General features: G+C 37.4%; 1 protein-coding gene across 1 annotated transcript in view; it reads left to right on the top strand.

Annotated features, from left to right (window-relative positions):
* LOC109821674 (ATP phosphoribosyltransferase 1, chloroplastic-like) overlaps positions 1-18,821 on the top strand; it is a 40,361-nt gene that overhangs the window by 20,096 nt on the left and 1,444 nt on the right. The window contains exons 2-11 of the mRNA XM_020387841.1: positions 7,698-7,738; positions 8,130-8,189; positions 13,370-13,483; positions 14,468-14,533; positions 14,627-14,734; positions 14,811-14,894; positions 16,936-17,037; positions 17,166-17,279; positions 17,371-17,451; positions 18,746-18,818. Coding sequence (XP_020243430.1) covers positions 7,698-7,738; positions 8,130-8,189; positions 13,370-13,483; positions 14,468-14,533; positions 14,627-14,734; positions 14,811-14,894; positions 16,936-17,037; positions 17,166-17,279; positions 17,371-17,451; positions 18,746-18,818 — 843 coding nt within the window. The remainder of the gene's footprint in view (positions 1-7,697; positions 7,739-8,129; positions 8,190-13,369; positions 13,484-14,467; positions 14,534-14,626; positions 14,735-14,810; positions 14,895-16,935; positions 17,038-17,165; positions 17,280-17,370; positions 17,452-18,745; positions 18,819-18,821) is intronic.

Raw genomic sequence — 18,821 nt, 5'->3', positions numbered from 1 at the left:
TGAAATTGACGAAGGCTGGGAAGCAGCCTTAGAGCTGGAATTGAGTAAGAGACACGATTGGTGTCTCTTGTCAGGTAGAGGCGTTGTTTTGGCCTTCGACATCCAAACCTGCTTAGGTCTTTGTGGCTCTTTGACCAGTTCTTCTTTTTGTAACTCTTGTGCTTTTTGCACAAGGATTCGGGCATGAGCAAGAAGTGTGTGGTGCTTCTGGATGCTTTCTCGAGAGTAAAATGGGTTCTTTTGACACGAACTCATTTGTTAGTTAGCGGTTGGGAGGAGGATCCTGATGCTTGCTGCGGCAATGGTTTAGCCACTTGGTGCCTTCTAAACTCTAGATCTACTTGGTAGCGGAGTCCATCCACCTGTTCTAAAGTCTTAGCGAATTGTCGAGCAAGACGTTGGTGGTGCCTCTGATGAGCCCTCTTCGTCAGCACTGGTGCGCCCTCGGCGGGCAACTCCTTGACCTTTGAGGAGTTGTCACGAACGTCAGATCTGACTTTCTTGGAGACCGGAGAGGAGACTTCAGTAGCATTCAGGTAAAGATTATCACCCTGAGTTTTCAGATCTAAAGGCCAATTAACCTTCTTCACAGAAGTGGTCTTCCAGTGCTTGCAGTGAGAGGAAGATCTGGAGGAGGGGAAGGAGGATACGTACTCCTCGAACTTCTGCTGATCAAACTCGTATTCGACCTATTCATGCATCGGAATCTTGATTAGTGGCTGCGACACGACAGCCTTGGTAGTGAGGATGTTGGCTCCCACTATGGTCTCTAGCGTATTTTGGTTAAAAGTTAGTTATTTCAATAACGGACTCATCACAACTTTAATCGTTACAATGATCTCAACAAATGAAAGTAAAAATTAAAACTTTTTAAAAACACACACAACAGACGTTTATCACACACTGTTTGCGTAGGATCTTTGCTTGTGCTGGGGTTAGTCCATGGACCACCGAGTGATCAGATTAAAGTATAGATTTTGTTAACTCGCAAAGGGATCAAGAAATTGAAGCAAATATCTCAGCAAAGCGAGATACCCACTCTTCTCGAGAATCGTAGCTAGGTACGATCTCAAGAAAAAAAGGGATGAACTGGACTGCAAATCTATCAAACTCTCATTCTTTATGTCGAAGAACTCGCCAAGATCTATTCCTCCCCTCTAGAATTCGTGTCTTCTCACTCTCCAATCTAGTAGGGCTTTGCCAATGCTCAAGAATTTCGGATCCGTGTAAATGAAGGTCCTAGGATTGTATTTATAGGCTTCTAAAGCTTGGTTTTCGGATAAGAACGAATGATTTAATCTTGTCCTCAGTTGTAACCACTTAACATCATTCAAAGATAACTCCAAATCAGTTGGAGAGGCATTGGATCAGAATCGGGGTAGTTAACATCGAAGAAACGGCGAAAAAAACAGCAAAAACGGGCCTGAGATAGTCTTTTCGGGGCCGGGACAGTCCTGACCATGCCGAGACAGACCTGGCCATGCCGAGACACAAATGTGTCTTGGCCTTGACCGAGACGCCATTTTCCCTCTTTTGACTATTTTTGTCGTAACTTTTTCGATCTGGTTTCAGAACGACGTGATTCAAAGTGCGTCAGAAAGCCAGCGAAAAGATCTACAATCTCCTATAGGTGAATCATACGTGGAGCGGACGAGACATGAATGACGTCTCGTCTTTCATGAGTTAAATGTGATTCCCGATTGGATCATTTCTTTGCTATTTTGTCATCCCATTGATTCGTACGCGTCGTCGACTCGCTTCATTCGCTTGTCGACGTTAGATAATCCTCTTCGACTCGGATAATGTTATTTATCATCTTTTCTTCGTCTCGAACTGTGTACGGGAACCCGTAGGTATTGACACCTATAATGACTCATCTCATGAGTCATGCAAAGAGTCATGAAGAATCAAAACCATGTGCTAAAACCATGTTCTTAAACCATACCACCTTAATGACTCATCTCAGGACTCATTAATCAAGGTATAATGAAGTGTGTATTTCATAATTGAAAATACCACATCAATATGGTGTTTTATAAATACGATATTTCGTATTTTTCTAATCATTAATTAATAAGTCATCATATGACAAAAAAATCAATGAGTCGACCAAAAGTTAACTGTTGACTAAAAAGTCAACCAGTTGACTAAAAGTTAACTTTATAAGAACAATATTGGAATTCATTTCTTAAGCACATAACATTCTAATTTTACCGATGCATATACATTTATGTATATCCAGTGAAAATCATATATGCGTATCAATCATACGCATTAACTCTATAAATTATATTTCATAGGATTTAAGTACGCACTTGGTGTGACTCTAGGACCCAACTTAAGACTCGACAGTGGATCATATCCACAAGTACAACAGAGGTGCTAGCTACACATGAAGACTATCTGGTTATAAGTTATGATAAATGTCTGCAAGATGCTTATATAATTTTATCAGGACCACTTAGTGATAATATTGTATAGTCTAGTCTCTTCGTCAAATCATGTCAAACTATAGAGCATAGGGTATGGAAAACTGTCAAACCCTAATAGCTCGATTAGTATTTGTTGATATTAAACTCATAACCTTTAAGATCAAACTAACACTCTGTTTATCTTATTTACGTTGGTCAAGAATTTCCAGGCTATAGTTATATCAAACAATTTTATGACATCAACCCCTTATACTGGGAGAGACGAATCCCATCTTGGCATCTCAATATATACTTATGTCTTGGAATGCACCCAACAAGAACTGTTATGCATAACTCAATGAGAACTGTGGTTAGGTAAAAGTCTAAGTACACCTATACTGACATGTAAGATATTGCACTCATGACTCAGGTCAAGAGACTACTTTGTACTATATCACTTGAGAACTTCTATTTGACAATTAAGTATAATTACCAACTAGACGTTCTCAGTGAGTCATTCAGTCAACTCATTCACTAATGAGTCACTTGTATACTATATCTTGATGTCTCACATCAATGATCCAAGAGATGAATCATCATCCTACCAAAGGAGAAATAGAGTATACACTAGTCTTCCCAAAGTGATGATGTCACATTTTAACACTTCATCGACTAGGAACATTTTAGAATATACGTTAGCGACAAATCAGATCTCTTCATTACGATCATATCTGAAATGTCTGATAGTCTAGTATCGTTCTAAGGACTTTATCTGTATTAAAATACCAGATAAATCTGACCAAAATAGCATACTATTATTTTGAACAAGGATGTTATATTTATATAGGTCCTGTTACAATATACAATTATTGCCTGTAGGGCACCTATATCTAACATCGTCATGGTCTGAAAATCTAGCTGGAATGACGGTTAGATTAGCAATTTCTAGTTGTGTATTTTTCACTTAGCTTGTTATGTATCAAAGAAGGGAGCTTGTTTTGGACATTGTTTTGCAAAACATTTGTCTCTTGTTCTTGTTCTTCCTTTTTTTTAGCGGTCCTAGGGAACCTAGTTAAATCCATAGCTGTGTTTTTTCTTCCTGTTGATGTTCATTAGTTTTTCGTTCTTATTGTTGAATTACTGTGTATTGACAGGTTTTGCTTGTTCGATGTGTCGAATTTGTACATGTCTTCTTAAGAATTCATTGTGTTCTTTGACAGGAACTATACGTGTAAATTATCGTCTCTTGCTCGCTCTTTTTATATATCCAACATTAGCAGACGTTAGATCAACGTTGTTGTTTTTGCTTTCTGCTGATTTGCTGCTCTCAACATTGTCCACTCTTTTGAGTTGGTATTGTTCTTGAGGTTGATTTGTATATAGTGATTTAATGAGCCCCTGGTGCTTTGATTTATGAATCATCATTAGTTGAATGCTTGAATTTTAGCTGGAATCACTGTTAATAATTAAATCCGTCAGGATCTGGAAAACTAGTATTATTGTGGATTTTATGTAAATCCACTTCAGTACAATACGGGGTTAGTTCCTCAAGTTATTTTTGTTCTCCTTATGTAGCACGATACATGATACCCATATATACATTTGAAGAGAGGAAGTTATTAAGAAAAATGAAAGTAATCACAACGCACGTATCACTTGCACTAGCCATTGTGCCTGTGTTGCTTGCAAAAGAATTAATTGTTCGGACGTCTTAAAATTATGCTAATTCTAGCTGTAGCTCGTGCCTTGGTTTTTTATCTCAAAGTTCGAGTTTCTATTGGAAAAATTCTTTAAGGACCCAAAATATGGGATCAATAAAGAAGACAAGTGAGGTGTTCCCCTCCTATTGGATAATGAGTTGGACATCATTAATGATGACCAACTCATTATCCAATAGGAGGGGGACACCTCACTTGTCCCCTTTATTGGTCCCATATTTTGGGTCCCTGTAGCAAAGCTCTTTCTATTGGGGATTGAGTTGTAATTGAGTAGTAGTTTGCACTCCATTTATGGTTTTAAAAGAATGCAACCGTATTTATTAATTGCAGTAGAAAACTGGTTTAAAATACACACTTAAATACTTTATTGTTTCACCGCCTTTATACTTAAACATTCTAAGTTGTAAAAAGTAGCACTTTAATACCCTAAGTTATAAAAAATTGTCACATTAATACCTTTTGGTTGTTGCCATGGAAATATTCCTAGGAATATATCTTGACAACTAATATAAGGCATTAAAGTGCTACTTTCTTACAACTTAGGGTATTAAAGTGTCACTTTCTTATAATTTAGAGTATTAAAGTGCTACTTTTTATAACTTAGAATTAGAATATTAAGTGTAAGGCTGGTCAAACAATAGGATATTTAGGTGTCAAATTCTTACAACTTAAGGTATTAAAATGACATGTTTTTACAATGTGGGGCATCGAAGTATAACTTTTTACAACTTAGAATATTTAAATGTAATTGTGATAAAATAATAACGTATTCAAGTGCCATTTAGCCTTTAAAGTACTCCAATTGTATGTCATTGCAGTTGTGATACCCGTGGATGCGCCAAATAAAAAAATCCCTGTAATAGTCAAAATTAGAAAAACTGATGTAGCTAGGGAGAGTACGCAACCCCATGTATATGTACTTTCAAAATCTACAAAGCCAATTAGAATTAAACATGCGTGATATGCAAGATCTTATACGCAATCGAGTGAACCTATAGATCTCGATATTCTGTTAGTTTTCAAATTGTTGTGCGGAGTGAAAATTTTGGCAGCATCTCCGGTGCGCAAGGTGCACAACAAGAGTTTAGATCACAACGAAAATTCTTATTTCTCAAAGGAAACAAGAACCGAAAGCAAAATAATTCAACAGAGTGAGATATCAGCTCTTCCTCTCATTAGATCTAGGACTGACTTGTCGATGGAACCTACAGGCTATACAAATCACGGCAAGACAAACTATTTTACGTGGTTCGACAAATTGCCTACGTCCACGGGGCAAGGAGGGGGGAGATCTACTATTAGAGGGTGAGATTACAACTAGGGTTTACAATCACTCAATCTAAACCCTCACACAAACTCTCAGATCCCTCATACAAATATCTCTCTCAAAAGCATAAAAGCCTATTTGCACGAAGCCAAAGAAAACCGTTGACTTTTTTCTCCCGCAGCCGCACTTTTCTTCTTCTCCTGCGCACCTGCTCTCTGCAACCGCCTCTGTTTCTGCAATTTTCTTTTGCACTTCTGCTCTTGCACCTGCGTCGTACTTCCACAAAGCAAACCTGCTCTTGCACCAAAACCTAGGAGAGAACTGCACCAAATATTTATATGTGCTCAAGTCTTCGGGTGGGTCAGAAATCGCAAAGAAAAGAACACCTCAACTCCTCACGTGGTGTGACCCCCACACGTCCTTGCCTCCCAATTCAAAACGAGTCCGCGTTCACACTCTTGTGGCCCCTACGAGATTTGCACAACCTTCTTTCACGCGGTTGTTTTTGTCTGCTTCATTCATGTGGTGGCCCCCACATTCACACAAATATGCTCGGGTTGTTTCAGTTTGAGAAAGATTTAAAGCGAAATGAGTTCTCTACAACCCGCATCATTTATTTATTTATTTATTTCTATTTTTTTGATTGATCAATTTTCTTCTCTTTTCCCCATAATTTTTTATTATTTCAGTTGATTGATTGTTCTCTAGACGATTCCTCAACCCGCGTCTTTATTTCCATTCATTTCTTGAATCATAACCGATTTAAATGCGAATCCTCTTCAATTATGTCGTAATTGGAGACGGTCTAACTACTCAAATCATAGCCGTTTATTCAAGTTTTGAGGGCTAAGATGTGAAAATATAGGACTCAACTATTATTTAGGAAAACCATTGTTGCCTTGAAAACTAATTTTGTAAACAATAAAAATCTTAAATGGTCACATCATATGCCTCGAAATTTGAATAGACGACTACGATTTAAGCAATTGGACCCTCTCTAGTTATCACCTAAATAGAAAAAGAATACTGATTCTCTCTAATTAGGTGGTAATTGGAGATGGTTCAATTCTCCTAGTTCTTACTGACTATATCATTTCCAACAGATAATATCATGTCCTGTAAGATTTTTATTGTTATTTTGAAAACCACTTTAGTTTTGAAAACTATTAATAATATTTAAAAACCACTATAGTCAAAACTACTATTTGTGATAGTGGAAATCATAGGCGGCGCGATCTCTTTTATTAGTATTGAGATAAATAGTAAGAATTGAAAGGATTGGACCTTGTCCAATTAGCATCTAATTATAGAGGATCTCTATTTTTAGGGAAAAAAAATCAAAACCCATTCATCCTTTTAGGCTAAAACAACTTAGAAGTTAGACCTAACCAAAATTGGGATTGGTTCCTATTCTAGAAAGATTCAATTTGGTAAAAAAGTAATCAAAACGAGCTAACAGTTTGCTCATTCTAAACCTATCTATGGCATGACTTGAACCGCCACCTTATCTATAGATTTAGTTTATTTATTTTATATACCCTTATAAGTTATAATAGTTTAAACCTAGCAAAATTACATAAACTTGATAACGAGGGCTTGTAGTTCAAGCGGAGGCAATAAAATGATTGGATCAAACTTAGAATTGCTTTGGATTGAGTGTGGTGCCCAAAATGTCACATGCTCACGATGATTCTAAAATAAATAAATAAATAAGAAAAGAAAAGGAAGTTGAAGGAAGAAAGGTGAAATAAAACCTTAGCAAATTTAAGTAAGTTTCACCCCCATTTACAAAATTTTTTTTGATTTAACTTAACAATCCAAATCGGGTCGAATCAGCAGAAATCACCTGCCCACTCACACCCGAACCAATCTCCCGAAAAGGAATAAACCCCAGCATCCACGTGACGGTGGGTTTCTACTGCTTCTGCTCGCAGCAGCCAGGGAGAGGGGCAGCAAAAAAGATCCAATCTTTTATCTTTCGTAAACCTCATCTCCTCAAAAATGGTGGCTTTTTTGGAAATCACTTCATTCGTCCACCTCCAACCCCCGTCTCCGGCGATCTCCGCCTACTATTAATCTAAGTCTAAGTTCTGGATAACAGGATTGACAATTCGTACGGTTAGATATGATGTGCTCGTGCATCATATGCTGTCAAAATCAAGCTATAAGAATTTTCACAAATCTGCTCAATTTTTTTTTGTGGTCTTCCGATATTAATCCCTTACATCTTTAGTATTCTGAAATTAGTCGCTCAACCATTGAAGTTGTTATCAGTCCTCCAATTCTTATAAATTGTTTCAGAATTAGTCCCAGAAAACATTGAAATTGTCAAATTGCTAATGGTAAGTTGTTTCAAATCAATCCTCCAATCAATAGGTGCAGTAGCGAGGTATAAGAAATGAGGCACTTGATAGTAATTCCCATGATTTGAGGGGCTAATTTCAAGGTATTAAGCATTTAAGGGACTAGTGTGAAAATGGTCCTAATTTCTTGCCCCTTGATGCATGATTTAAAAGGCATTGAAATCCTTGGAAATTTGTACATTACATCCAACAATATCGATTTTCAATTTGGGAATCAAACGATATCGGTTTTCAATTTGGGAATCAAAATTTTAGATATGGACTGATCGTATCCGCACATTGTATACTATTAATTGTAGCATTGATCACCTCTTTTTATTTCTCTTTTAAACTCTATTTTGATTACTTAGTTTGGTTTCATGGTGAATAGAATTGCCAGCTGACGGTGAGGCAGGTGAACCCAAGGCAGTACGTTGCTGACATCCCGCAGGTATTATTTTATTTTTAATTTTGGACTGGAAATGTAGTTTTGTACATTTTCAATGTGCCTAATGATGAAATTGCTTCATGATTTTTCAATTTTAATTACCCGTGGTTATTGTGTTCTCGGACTTGATTCAGAAAAGTTGTTATTATTATTGTCCACCTGGTTAACTGAAAGATTAAATACATATACCCTATAGTATTCCTGTTCGAAACTAAGATAATAAGAATGAAGTATTGATTTATGCATGCTGCCCATTTTTGCACTATTCTTCTAATGGAAGGAGGTATAGGTCTCTGCCTGAATGCATTGCCTTTATGAATTTTTCTATGTGAGTTTCCGTTCATTGGAGAAAAATAAAGAAGAAACTATGTGTTATAAAATGTACGTTTCAGAATTGGACCAGGTGCCCATCAGGTCAAGTTTCAACTGAGCCTATGAATCCCCAACATTAGACACACCCATAAAGTAATAACTGATACGAGTCGCCGTGCGAGCACCTTTGATCACGGAATTATCAAAGGTGGGTTGAGAAGAGGATGACAGAAACACAAGAATAATTCAGTATGTGGCGAAGGAAAATATCCTCTCTAGATTATGAGTATGAAAAGATTACAATCCCTCTCACAATCTCACTAGAATCAAGAACAAACTCTCAATTCTCTCTAAACCCTAATCTCTCTTGATTAGAATCTCTCTTTGATTACATCTAATTGATTAGAAACCCTAAACCACCTCTTTTATAGCTGTAACAACGTGGAGAAGAGGATGACAGAAACACAAGAATAATTCAGTATGTGACGAAGGAAAATACCCTCTCTAGATTATGAGTATGAAAAGATTACAATCCCTCTCGCACAATCTCACTAGAATCGAGAACAAACTCTTAATTCTCTCTAAACCCTAATCTCTCTTGATTAGAATCTCTCTTTGATTACATCTGATTGATTAGAAACCATAAACAAACCTTTTTATAGGTGTAACAACGTGGGTGACAAAGTGGTAAATAACCAAGCCCAAACCCCATAAGAATTCGTACAAACAGAAACCCAAACGAATCAGGAAATCGTCGATGAGTCGACTCATAAACATGCATGAGTCGACTCATGCCAAGTGAGTCGACTCATGATGAGGTGAGTCGACTCATCAGAAACTTTCGATAAAACGACTGGGTTTCGTGAGTCGACTCATGACAGGCATGAGTCTACTCAACCTGATGAGTCGATTCATGTACATATATGAGTCGACTCACGGGCTAAAAACTGGATGTTTCGATTTTTCGATTCACCGTCTCGTTTCACGCTTCAACCTGCGTTCTACTGTGTTGTTTTACACCTCTATTCTCATGCTATCATGAGAATCATCTATCCTCAAGCTCTCATGAGGATCGCTAAGTTCCGAAGAGAAAATAACCCATATCATGAGTCCCCCCTTTAGAAACTTGAAGTCTCATTCAAGTTAGAACTTCAACTGAGGAAACTCGCGAGCTCCTCCATCCTTTCTGTACCACCTGGCTTTGCTAGGAACCTGATATCGACGTACAACTAGAAACGACTCATTCGTTTCTCACCTCATCGTAGTCGTCTTCCGCTCGAACATGCAACTCCTTTTCGATGGCTCGTCATGAAGTCTAATGCACAGCGAGATGAACTTCTTGCTTGTATTCACTAGCCTCTTCGCTCGCGTCATCGTCGCCAAGTTTGCCTCCCTCAGAAGAGACGTCTAACGAAATATGAATTGCTCGCCATCTTTGGTGAACGTATACATCTGGGCTCGCCTATCGTAGATCGCAAACCTATCCCATAAATAAGGATTGCTCAGTATTACTTGGCAAACATCCAACGGAACGACGTCGCATGTGACCTCGTCAATATACGACTCAGTATTACTTGGCAAACATCCAACGGAACGACGTCGCATGTGACCTCGTCAATATACGACTCGTGGAGTGCAAATCTGAAAGTGCATTGGTTGACGTCGCATGTGACCTCGTCAATATACGACTCGTGGAGTGCAAATCTGAAAGTGCATTGGTTGACCACACTTAATCCCGTCTCCTTCTGAATCCATCCTAAAGGATAGAGTTTCGGATGTTTAACCGTCTTCAATCTCAGCTTCTGAACCAATACCTCAGATATCAAATTTTTCTAGTTCCCTGGATCCACTATGGCATCAACCAAGCTGGTCTTGACCTGTAATTTTAAAACAAAGAGCTGCTCGCTCGAGTCTTCGTCCTCAGTCGTGGTCTGCTTTTCCGCCATAAGGTTAAGATCGCTATTGGGTTTTGTCATCCTGGGAACTTCCTTCGGACCCTGAGCTACTACATATGCCTTCTTCTTCTCCTTTTTCTTCAATCCTTTTGGCTTCAGATGAGGATACTTCTCCCAGCAATGATCAGCTACGTGTCCTGTCTGTTTACAGTGATTGCATGTCAATCCCACCTTCCCCGAATCACCCTTCTTCTTCTCTTCCTTAGGCTGAGAGTCACTAGATTTGCCTCCCGTTTGTTTGGAGTCTCTCTTCGTTTTGTTGTCCTTCTTTTGCCTGTCCTCAATGGCAATGGCCTTCACACTCGCTTCTGTCATGGACTCGACTGTGAACAACTTCATCTCCTTTCGGATATATTCATTTAGACCCGTCATATACTTCATAAAGATGGAATATTCTTCCGTCGCGATGTTAAGAACCATCGTCTACTGCTGGAACTCCGTCGTATATTCTTGAACGGTCTGGTTGAACCTTTGGCGTAATCCGTACCACTTATACCAACGCTCCTCAAGGAACCTTACTGGATAGAACTGCTTCCTCAGTAGCTCCTTGAATTTGTTTTACGATACCGCCTTTCGTTCCTGCTTGCAATAGGATTTTCACCATGTCAATGCATACCCCAAAAGCTTCAAAATCGCGAACACAAGCTTCTCCTTGGATGAATATCCGTAGAGGGTAAAATACGTCTTCATCCGCTCGATCCAATCATCAAACCTCTCGACGTTGACACTCCTATCATAAACAGGAATCTCTACCTTGAAATCTATCTTCAAATTCTGGTAAGAATCCTTACCCCCTTGATGCGGAACAGTTTTGACAATATCGACGTCCCTATCAGAATCAGATTCCTCGCCTTTTCCATCGGATTTCATAAGTTTCTTCTTGCCTTTCGAAGAAGATTCCTCCTTTTTGTCATTTTCTTGGAAGATATTGACGAGCTATGTGAGAGTCGAACTCATTGTCTCCATCTGTTTCTCCAATGCATTTAGCCTCGCTGAACTATCTCCTTCAGTCATCTTCTTCTTCCTTAATTTCTGTACTCCTTCTAATGAAATAAGGATCTCGTCTAGCTTCTTGTATTGTGATCAAGTCAGGATCATACACAGGATGCCTCCTTCACAGGATTTGATCGTTCTGATACCAACTTTGTACGAGTCGTCGTGCGAGCATCTTTGATCACAGAATTATCAAAGGTGGGTTGAGAAGAGGATGACAGAAACACAAGAATAATTCAGTATATGGCAAAGAAAAATACCCTCTATAGATTATGAGTATAAAAAGATTACAATCCCTCTCTCACAATCTCACTAGAATCGAGAATAAACTCTTAATTCTCTCTAAACCCTAATCTCTCTTGATTAGAATCTCTCTTTGATTACATCTAATTGATTAGAAACCCTAAACTACCCCTTTTATAAGTGTAATAACGTGGGTGGCAAAGTGGTAAATAACCAAGCCCAAACCCCACAAGAATTCGTGAAAACAGAAACCCAAACGAACCAGGAAACCGTCGATGAGTCGACTCATAAACATGCATGAATCGACTTATGCCAAGTGAGTCGACTTATGATGAGGTGAGTCGACTCGTCAGAAACTTTTAATAAAACGGTTGGGTTTCGTGAGTCGACTCATGACAGACATGAGTCGACTCAACCTGATGAGTCGACTCATGTACATGTATGAGTCCACTCACAGGCTGAAAACTGGATGCTTCGATTCTTCGATTCGTCGTCTTGTTCCACTCTTCAACCTGCGTTTCACTGTGTTGTTTTACACCTCTATTCTCATGCTATCATGAGAATCATCTATCCACAAGCTCCTATGAGGATCGCTAAGTTCCGAAGAGAAGATACACCCGTATCAATAACAGTTGCCTTTTTGTCTGTAGATCAAAATGTCTCTTTTTTTCTTTCTGATTTTCACTCTTTAACACAAAAACAATGCATCAAGAAATGTTGCCACGAGATAAATCTCAAGTTGTGGCTCTTAATTTTGATCCGTTGTTCTTCTCCGTGCTATTGCATAAGCTTGCAAGCTTAGCATACAGAATCACATGATGGTCTTTGTTGTGTTAGGGGCTATTTCTTCCCTTTCATAACCCTACAATCTTGTTTAACTCTACTTCGGTATCTGTTTTCACTCTAGCTTCCCTCAGCATTTGGTTTTGCATGTGAGTGCCATCTTAGTTGGTATTTTTCCACCTTGTATTTAGTTGACAACTCTTATCTTAATACGTTTAATTGTTGGTCCTCACCATGTACATCTTAAGTTTTACCACGTATCCATCTTAAATTCTCCGTACTACTTGCATCTTGTCTTGTTTGACTGGGGTTAAATGCATTACTAAACTTAAAACTATATAATATTGCTACTCATATTTTCATTTTGTATATCACATTGATTCTTCGCATAGCATGTTATCCATTTTTCTAATTTCTTGCAATACCACATACTGTGGCTTGTTGAATGTTCAATGTCCATTTTGAGTTCTTTTTTTTTTTGTTAATGTCATATTAAACCTTCATTTTGTATTTGATTTTGACTATTGAAAGTAGTAGGTTTTCTGTTTTTCTACTTCATTGCAAACGCCATATAGCATCACTTGTAGAATGTTTGACTTCGCCTTCAAGTCATTCACTTTTCAGTTAACATCATATTGGATACTTGGAGGGGCCTTATTTTTTCTTGATGTTTAGGCAGTTATGTAAACTTTCTCACGTTAGTATTGGTACTTCTGTAGGTTAAGATAGTCCTAATTTCCATCGCTTCATGTGGGCACTTATGACCATTGTGTGACAATGTACGTGATGGCCAATTTTGCATGTACTTTTAACTATGCATTATTATCGTAGATGACTCCAGCTTCTGGGCTTTATTCATTCACTACAATATTTGACTTTTTTAATGATTTCATGTAGCTATCTAATTTGGAGGTTTGGTTTCAAAGGCCGAAAGATGTAGTTCGCAAATTATCGTCAGGGGACCTTGACCTTGGTATTGTAGGTCTTGACACTGTCAGTGAATATGGACAGGTAACTGCTTGGATGTAACATGTTTGGCCTCTATATTGTTGAGCTCGCCCTTTAGTAGCATCATCATCCATTCTTATATATCATGGAGGAACATGAACTGACAGATCATTGTCCTTTATTTCTAAGAAGAACACTTGCTGTTACTTTTAATTTGTCTCTATGGTTACCGAAAGACCTCGAACAATTAATCTGATTAGTTTTTGCAATTGGACTTGTAGCTATTAATTAAGATATAAGATTCTTGCCTTTTGTCCCCATGTTTTCCTATGCTTAAATGTCAGTTAAAAAAAAAAGGAAAAGAAAAAGCTCATGCTCTCTTGAACTGTTAAACATGATCCTCGAAGCTATACTTTATCTTTCACCAGAGGAACTGCTTTGAGTAAATTGTTATTTGAGCAAAATATATTTGTTTCTTATACCTGGGGTTTCATTTCCTGCTTGACCACTTGCGTAAATGAGGTTTTGTTCTGAGGCAATTCTACTGATGTACTTTGCCTTGAGGAGTGAGTTTTCTTATTGGAAGAAATTGACCTTCAACTTGGTCTCTGTATCATACTTGCGGACAGTTGGTTAGTCTCAACTCTCAAGAGAACTTAGTGGTCAATATCATGGTTGCATGGGCAAAGCCTCGGCCATTATATCATTGGGGTACATTGGCGATGCACCATTACCCCTTGTGCAAGTTGATATGGGAATGGCAGTCAATGCCTGTGTTTAGTCCAATCAATTTGACTTGGAGCCAAAATCTGATAATCAGATTCTCATTAATGCATATTGATTCCACCCTGCTGTATGCCTTCAGAAATCTAATTTGAGATTGCTCAGGTACCTTTCATTTGGATTGGTAGATTACCTTACGTGCATAGCAACCCAATCTTAGATATAACCCTCTAAAGTTAGTATAGAACTATACGAATTGTCTTTTGTTTTACAAAAGATTATGCAGGTTTTCGTGTTTGAATTCTTCGAATCTTTTTTCTGCAGGGCGATGAGGATTTGATTATTGTACATGATGCACTTAAATATGGAGGTTGTCGTCTGTCTATTGCAGTAAGTACACTGCCAGCTCTCATACTCCAGAAAGGAGCATTGTGGACTTTGAAAATTTCAAATTACTAATTGAAATGTTTGTGTATTTATTAGATTCCTAAGTACGGGATTTTTGAAAATATAAACTCTCTGCATGATCTTGCGCAAATGCCTCAATGGACAAAGGAGAGGCCTTTAAGAATTGCAACTGGCTTTACTTATGTATGTGACTCCCACATCCTTAATGTTTTTGCAGCAACAGAAATTTTAAGAAATCTTAACATTTCTCTGATCACAGCTTGGTCCAAAATTTATGAAAGAAAAAGGTCTGGAGTTTGTCACCTTCTCTTCTGCTGATGGAGCACTCGAGGCAGCACCTGCTGTAAGAATTTTTGCTTAGTATATCTTGCAAAAAAACTAGTAGACATTTTTCTTGTAGGAAGAGATATGTAGCCGATTAGTAACTTGTCTCCTCTCTTGCCTGTTTTTGATTTATTACCTTTCCTGTTAGAGCTTTTATCATTCATGCATTCTAAAGGATTTCAGTTCTCTCTGTGTCCTTTCCTTACTGTATCACCGAGGACTATGATTGTATTTCACTGGTTGATGAATTACTACTTCCAATTTGGAGATATTACTAGGTTGTTCACTTATATGTGCTTGACATTAGAATTTTCTTTCATGCTTTTTACATGGCTCAGAAGAACTTCTGCCATTGTGCATTCAAATATTTGGTAGAACATTCAAACAACAACAACAAAGCTTTTATCCGAATGTTTTTGCGTTTGCGCTACAATCCTTTTTAATCGCATCGAACCAATTTTTCTCAGGCTTACCTCTAATTCTTGGCCAGTTAACTATTTTCTTATCACTTTTCGGTGTTGTATTTAGTTTGCTCAGCTGCACATGGCCAAACCATTTCAGTTGATTACCTCTCATTTTATCCTCAATATGAGCAAAATCTCTAACTTATTATGAATGCATTTTTTTGTTATGTCATCTATTGTGTATATCCACACTTCCCAAGTTACATTCTTAAATTTTCTATGCTTATGTTTTGGACATGTTTCTTAATCATGCAACAGTCTGATTTGTAGCATTGTTGATCTTATACGTTGTCCCATAGAATTTTGCTTTCAATTTCATATGTATTCTGCAATCGCATAGGAATTCATAAGTACTCCTCCAGTTTAACCATCTTGATTTAGTTTAATGAACTACGTCCTCCTTACTTTCACCATCTTAATCATTGATTGATTTTAGATATCTATATTGATTCCTCAATTTACTCCTGGCTATTTCTTGGTCATCAACATGTAGTGTGCTATATGCTCTTTTCCGTAGTTTTGCTAAAACTAATTTTGATGTGTTATGTTCTATTGTACTAATTCTAACTCTTTTAGATTAAAGAGCTTTTCTTTACTTTTCTACTTTAGAAATTATCCCTCTCATCTGTTAATACTATAGGGTATGCACTACATAATACTAATCTTCACACCTGCAGTTCTCTAAAATTTGTTTTAATCACTTGAATTTCTCTTGGGATTTTATGCATTTTTGTTATGTGTATTTATACATCCTTCGGTGCACGCAATGCATGCATTACATAATAAGCTTTTGCATAAAAAAATATTTTACACCTTAATAATCAGTATTAATATGAAGAGATTTTTAGAAATTATTACCAAAAGTGATATGAAGTATCCTACTATTAGAAAAAAAAAAGTGGTGAGTGAGGGAGTTATCAAGTAAGGGGTGGTAGTTATGGTGTTTTTAGATCTTTCCAATTTTGTTCTTCTGCTTAGTTTTATTGTACGATAAATTGTTGAGGGAGTTATCAAGTAATGGGTGTTATCAAGTAATGGGTGGTAGTTATGGTGTTTTTAGATCTTTCCAATTTTGTTCTTCTGCTTAGTTTTATTGTACAATAAAATTTTGAGGACATATGTTGAATTTTTTGAAAACTTGACAAACATAGGAAAAGAGCCAAAAGTGTGGCTTTTCTTGAATAATAGTAATAGATAATAGAATATAGGTGATGGATACTTATGGAATATAGTGCAAAGTTGCTTCAGTCTACCCTGAACATCATTTGCACAGCTATTTGGAATGTAAAAATATTTGTAATTCAGGTGTGCCTATCTAGTGTCCTAATAAACTATGTTATACTTTAACAGGGTTTTTTGCGAATTGCATAACCTTAGATTGTAGTTTAAGTAGTACAGCTGTTATGTAACTACTTTTTTAAAAACTTCAAGCTGATAGGTTGTTAGCCAGCAATGTATACCTCGCATGCATAATAGTAATGAGAAGCACTCTTATGGCAGTTTAAACATTTATTCAGTCTTAGCTTGAATTAACTCTATAATCCAAACACATGATTGTCTAATCACTTTTTGACATTGGTTTTCTTATGGCCTCAGATGGGCATAGCCGATGGTATTCTGGATCTTGTGAGTAGCGGGACCACATTACGCGAGAATAATTTGAAGGAAATTGAAGGCGGGATTGTGCTGGACAGCCAAGTAAGTTCTTATTTGACGTAATGGAGCTGTCATACTTGATTTCTATCAAACCTCAGTTTCAACATTCTATATTTATTTGAACATTAAAGTTAAAAGTTTTAGTTCCTGATGTTTCGTAAGTTGTGTAGGCTGTACTTGTTGCAAGCAAGAAATCCTTGATACGACGCAAAGGTGTACTGGATGCAACTCATGAGATTCTTGAAAGACTAGAAGCACACTTGAGGGCAACAGGACAATTTACGGTATTTTTTTAATTAATTAAACTATACTTGACCACCATCTCTTACTCACCTTTTTCCTTTGATCTGTTTATTATTTTCTTTTGAGATGAAGGTGACTGCAAACATGAGGGGAAATAGTGCAGAGGAAGTGGCTGAAAGAATTCATAGCCAGCCATCACTAACCGGGTTGCAGGTATATATTTCTGAGAAGAGATTTGAGTTACATGTTTATTTTCTTAGTGCATGGATTTACTTTTAGAATATATTATGTCCTTGCCACAGTTTATTCCTCTCTAGTATCGTCAATCCTTGTTCTTTTCATCTTGCTGTATTCCTGCAGTAATCAACATAACCATTTTAGTTTTTCTGATTACAGTAACTTATTGGCTTGAGCATGCAAGTTGGTTTATATTATACCACTCCATCTTTCTCTAACAGTGAGAAGAAACTTCCTGTTAATATTTTGAACTTTTTGGTACACAATTTATTTGTAACCTTGTAGGGTAAACTTTGAACTTTCAATGGCTCATTTTGGGGTTGTAAAGGGCGGCAAATGGAGATGGGTTATTCTAATCTATTTGAGAACACATCAAATCAAAGGATTAACCTTGTTTGAATTGTGAGTTCAAATATTGTTAACCATATGTCCATCTGTCCTTGTTCTCAACATGGGAAAACCCAAGTGCTTTGCCCTTGTTTAACAGAAAGCCTAGCAAATGGATATTTTAAAATCCCAAAAAAACTCAATCTTGGCTCAAAATACAATTGAGCCTGTCCAACATGTTGGCTAATGGAGATGACTTCCGAATACTTTGTAGACAATCAAAGTCATTTATGGTGGAGGAAAGCAATACCATGTGACCCAAGAGCATCGGTGGTGGATCAAGTTACTCACCGTCCACCTTGAGCTCTAACCTATGCTAACAAAATGTAAAAATTGACACAAACATCCAAAGGCCTACCAAATCATGGGCTGCGGCACCACTTGTTGAGTTATAACAACTCATGTATAGAAATGACTTGGGGTAGTATGCTTGGAACCACAATGACTCGAAAGAATCAACCTCATTTCAATGATGAGTTTTGACCTCCTTAATTAGATGTCTATGCAATCTTTTCTAATGTGAGATTAGACTCAAGCCTGATGCCTTTGTTCAACAGAAACCCACTTGGAACCATATAGATGCCAAAAACTCCAATGAAACTACAGGTTTCTTTATCTTTAGTTTGTCTTCTCTGAACAATTAACGTCACCCGGAAAAAATTCAGTATGGTTTTAAGGTTTCTTTTCCCTGTCAAGTCTGTATGGCATTATCTGTTATTCTTGTATAATTATTTATTCTGTTTTCTTTAAACCTCTGCAACATAATTGTTATTATTTTCATTATAATGCATGTCAACTATTATCTAAATGCACCCTTTGTAGAGAAAAAAAATGAGACCTAATTAGTTCAAATATCTCATATCTTTTCTCTTCATATGGGCAGGGGCCTACCATAAGTCCAGTGTACTGCAAGCGAAATGGCAAGGTCTCAGTGGACTACTTTGCAATTGTTATATGTG

This window comes from Asparagus officinalis, chromosome 8, assembly GCF_001876935.1.
Source record: "Asparagus officinalis chromosome 8, Aspof.V1, whole genome shotgun sequence".
In the NCBI taxonomy this organism is placed as follows: Eukaryota; Viridiplantae; Streptophyta; class Magnoliopsida; order Asparagales; family Asparagaceae; genus Asparagus; species Asparagus officinalis.
This window is presented reverse-complemented; position numbering and strand designations above follow the sequence as displayed.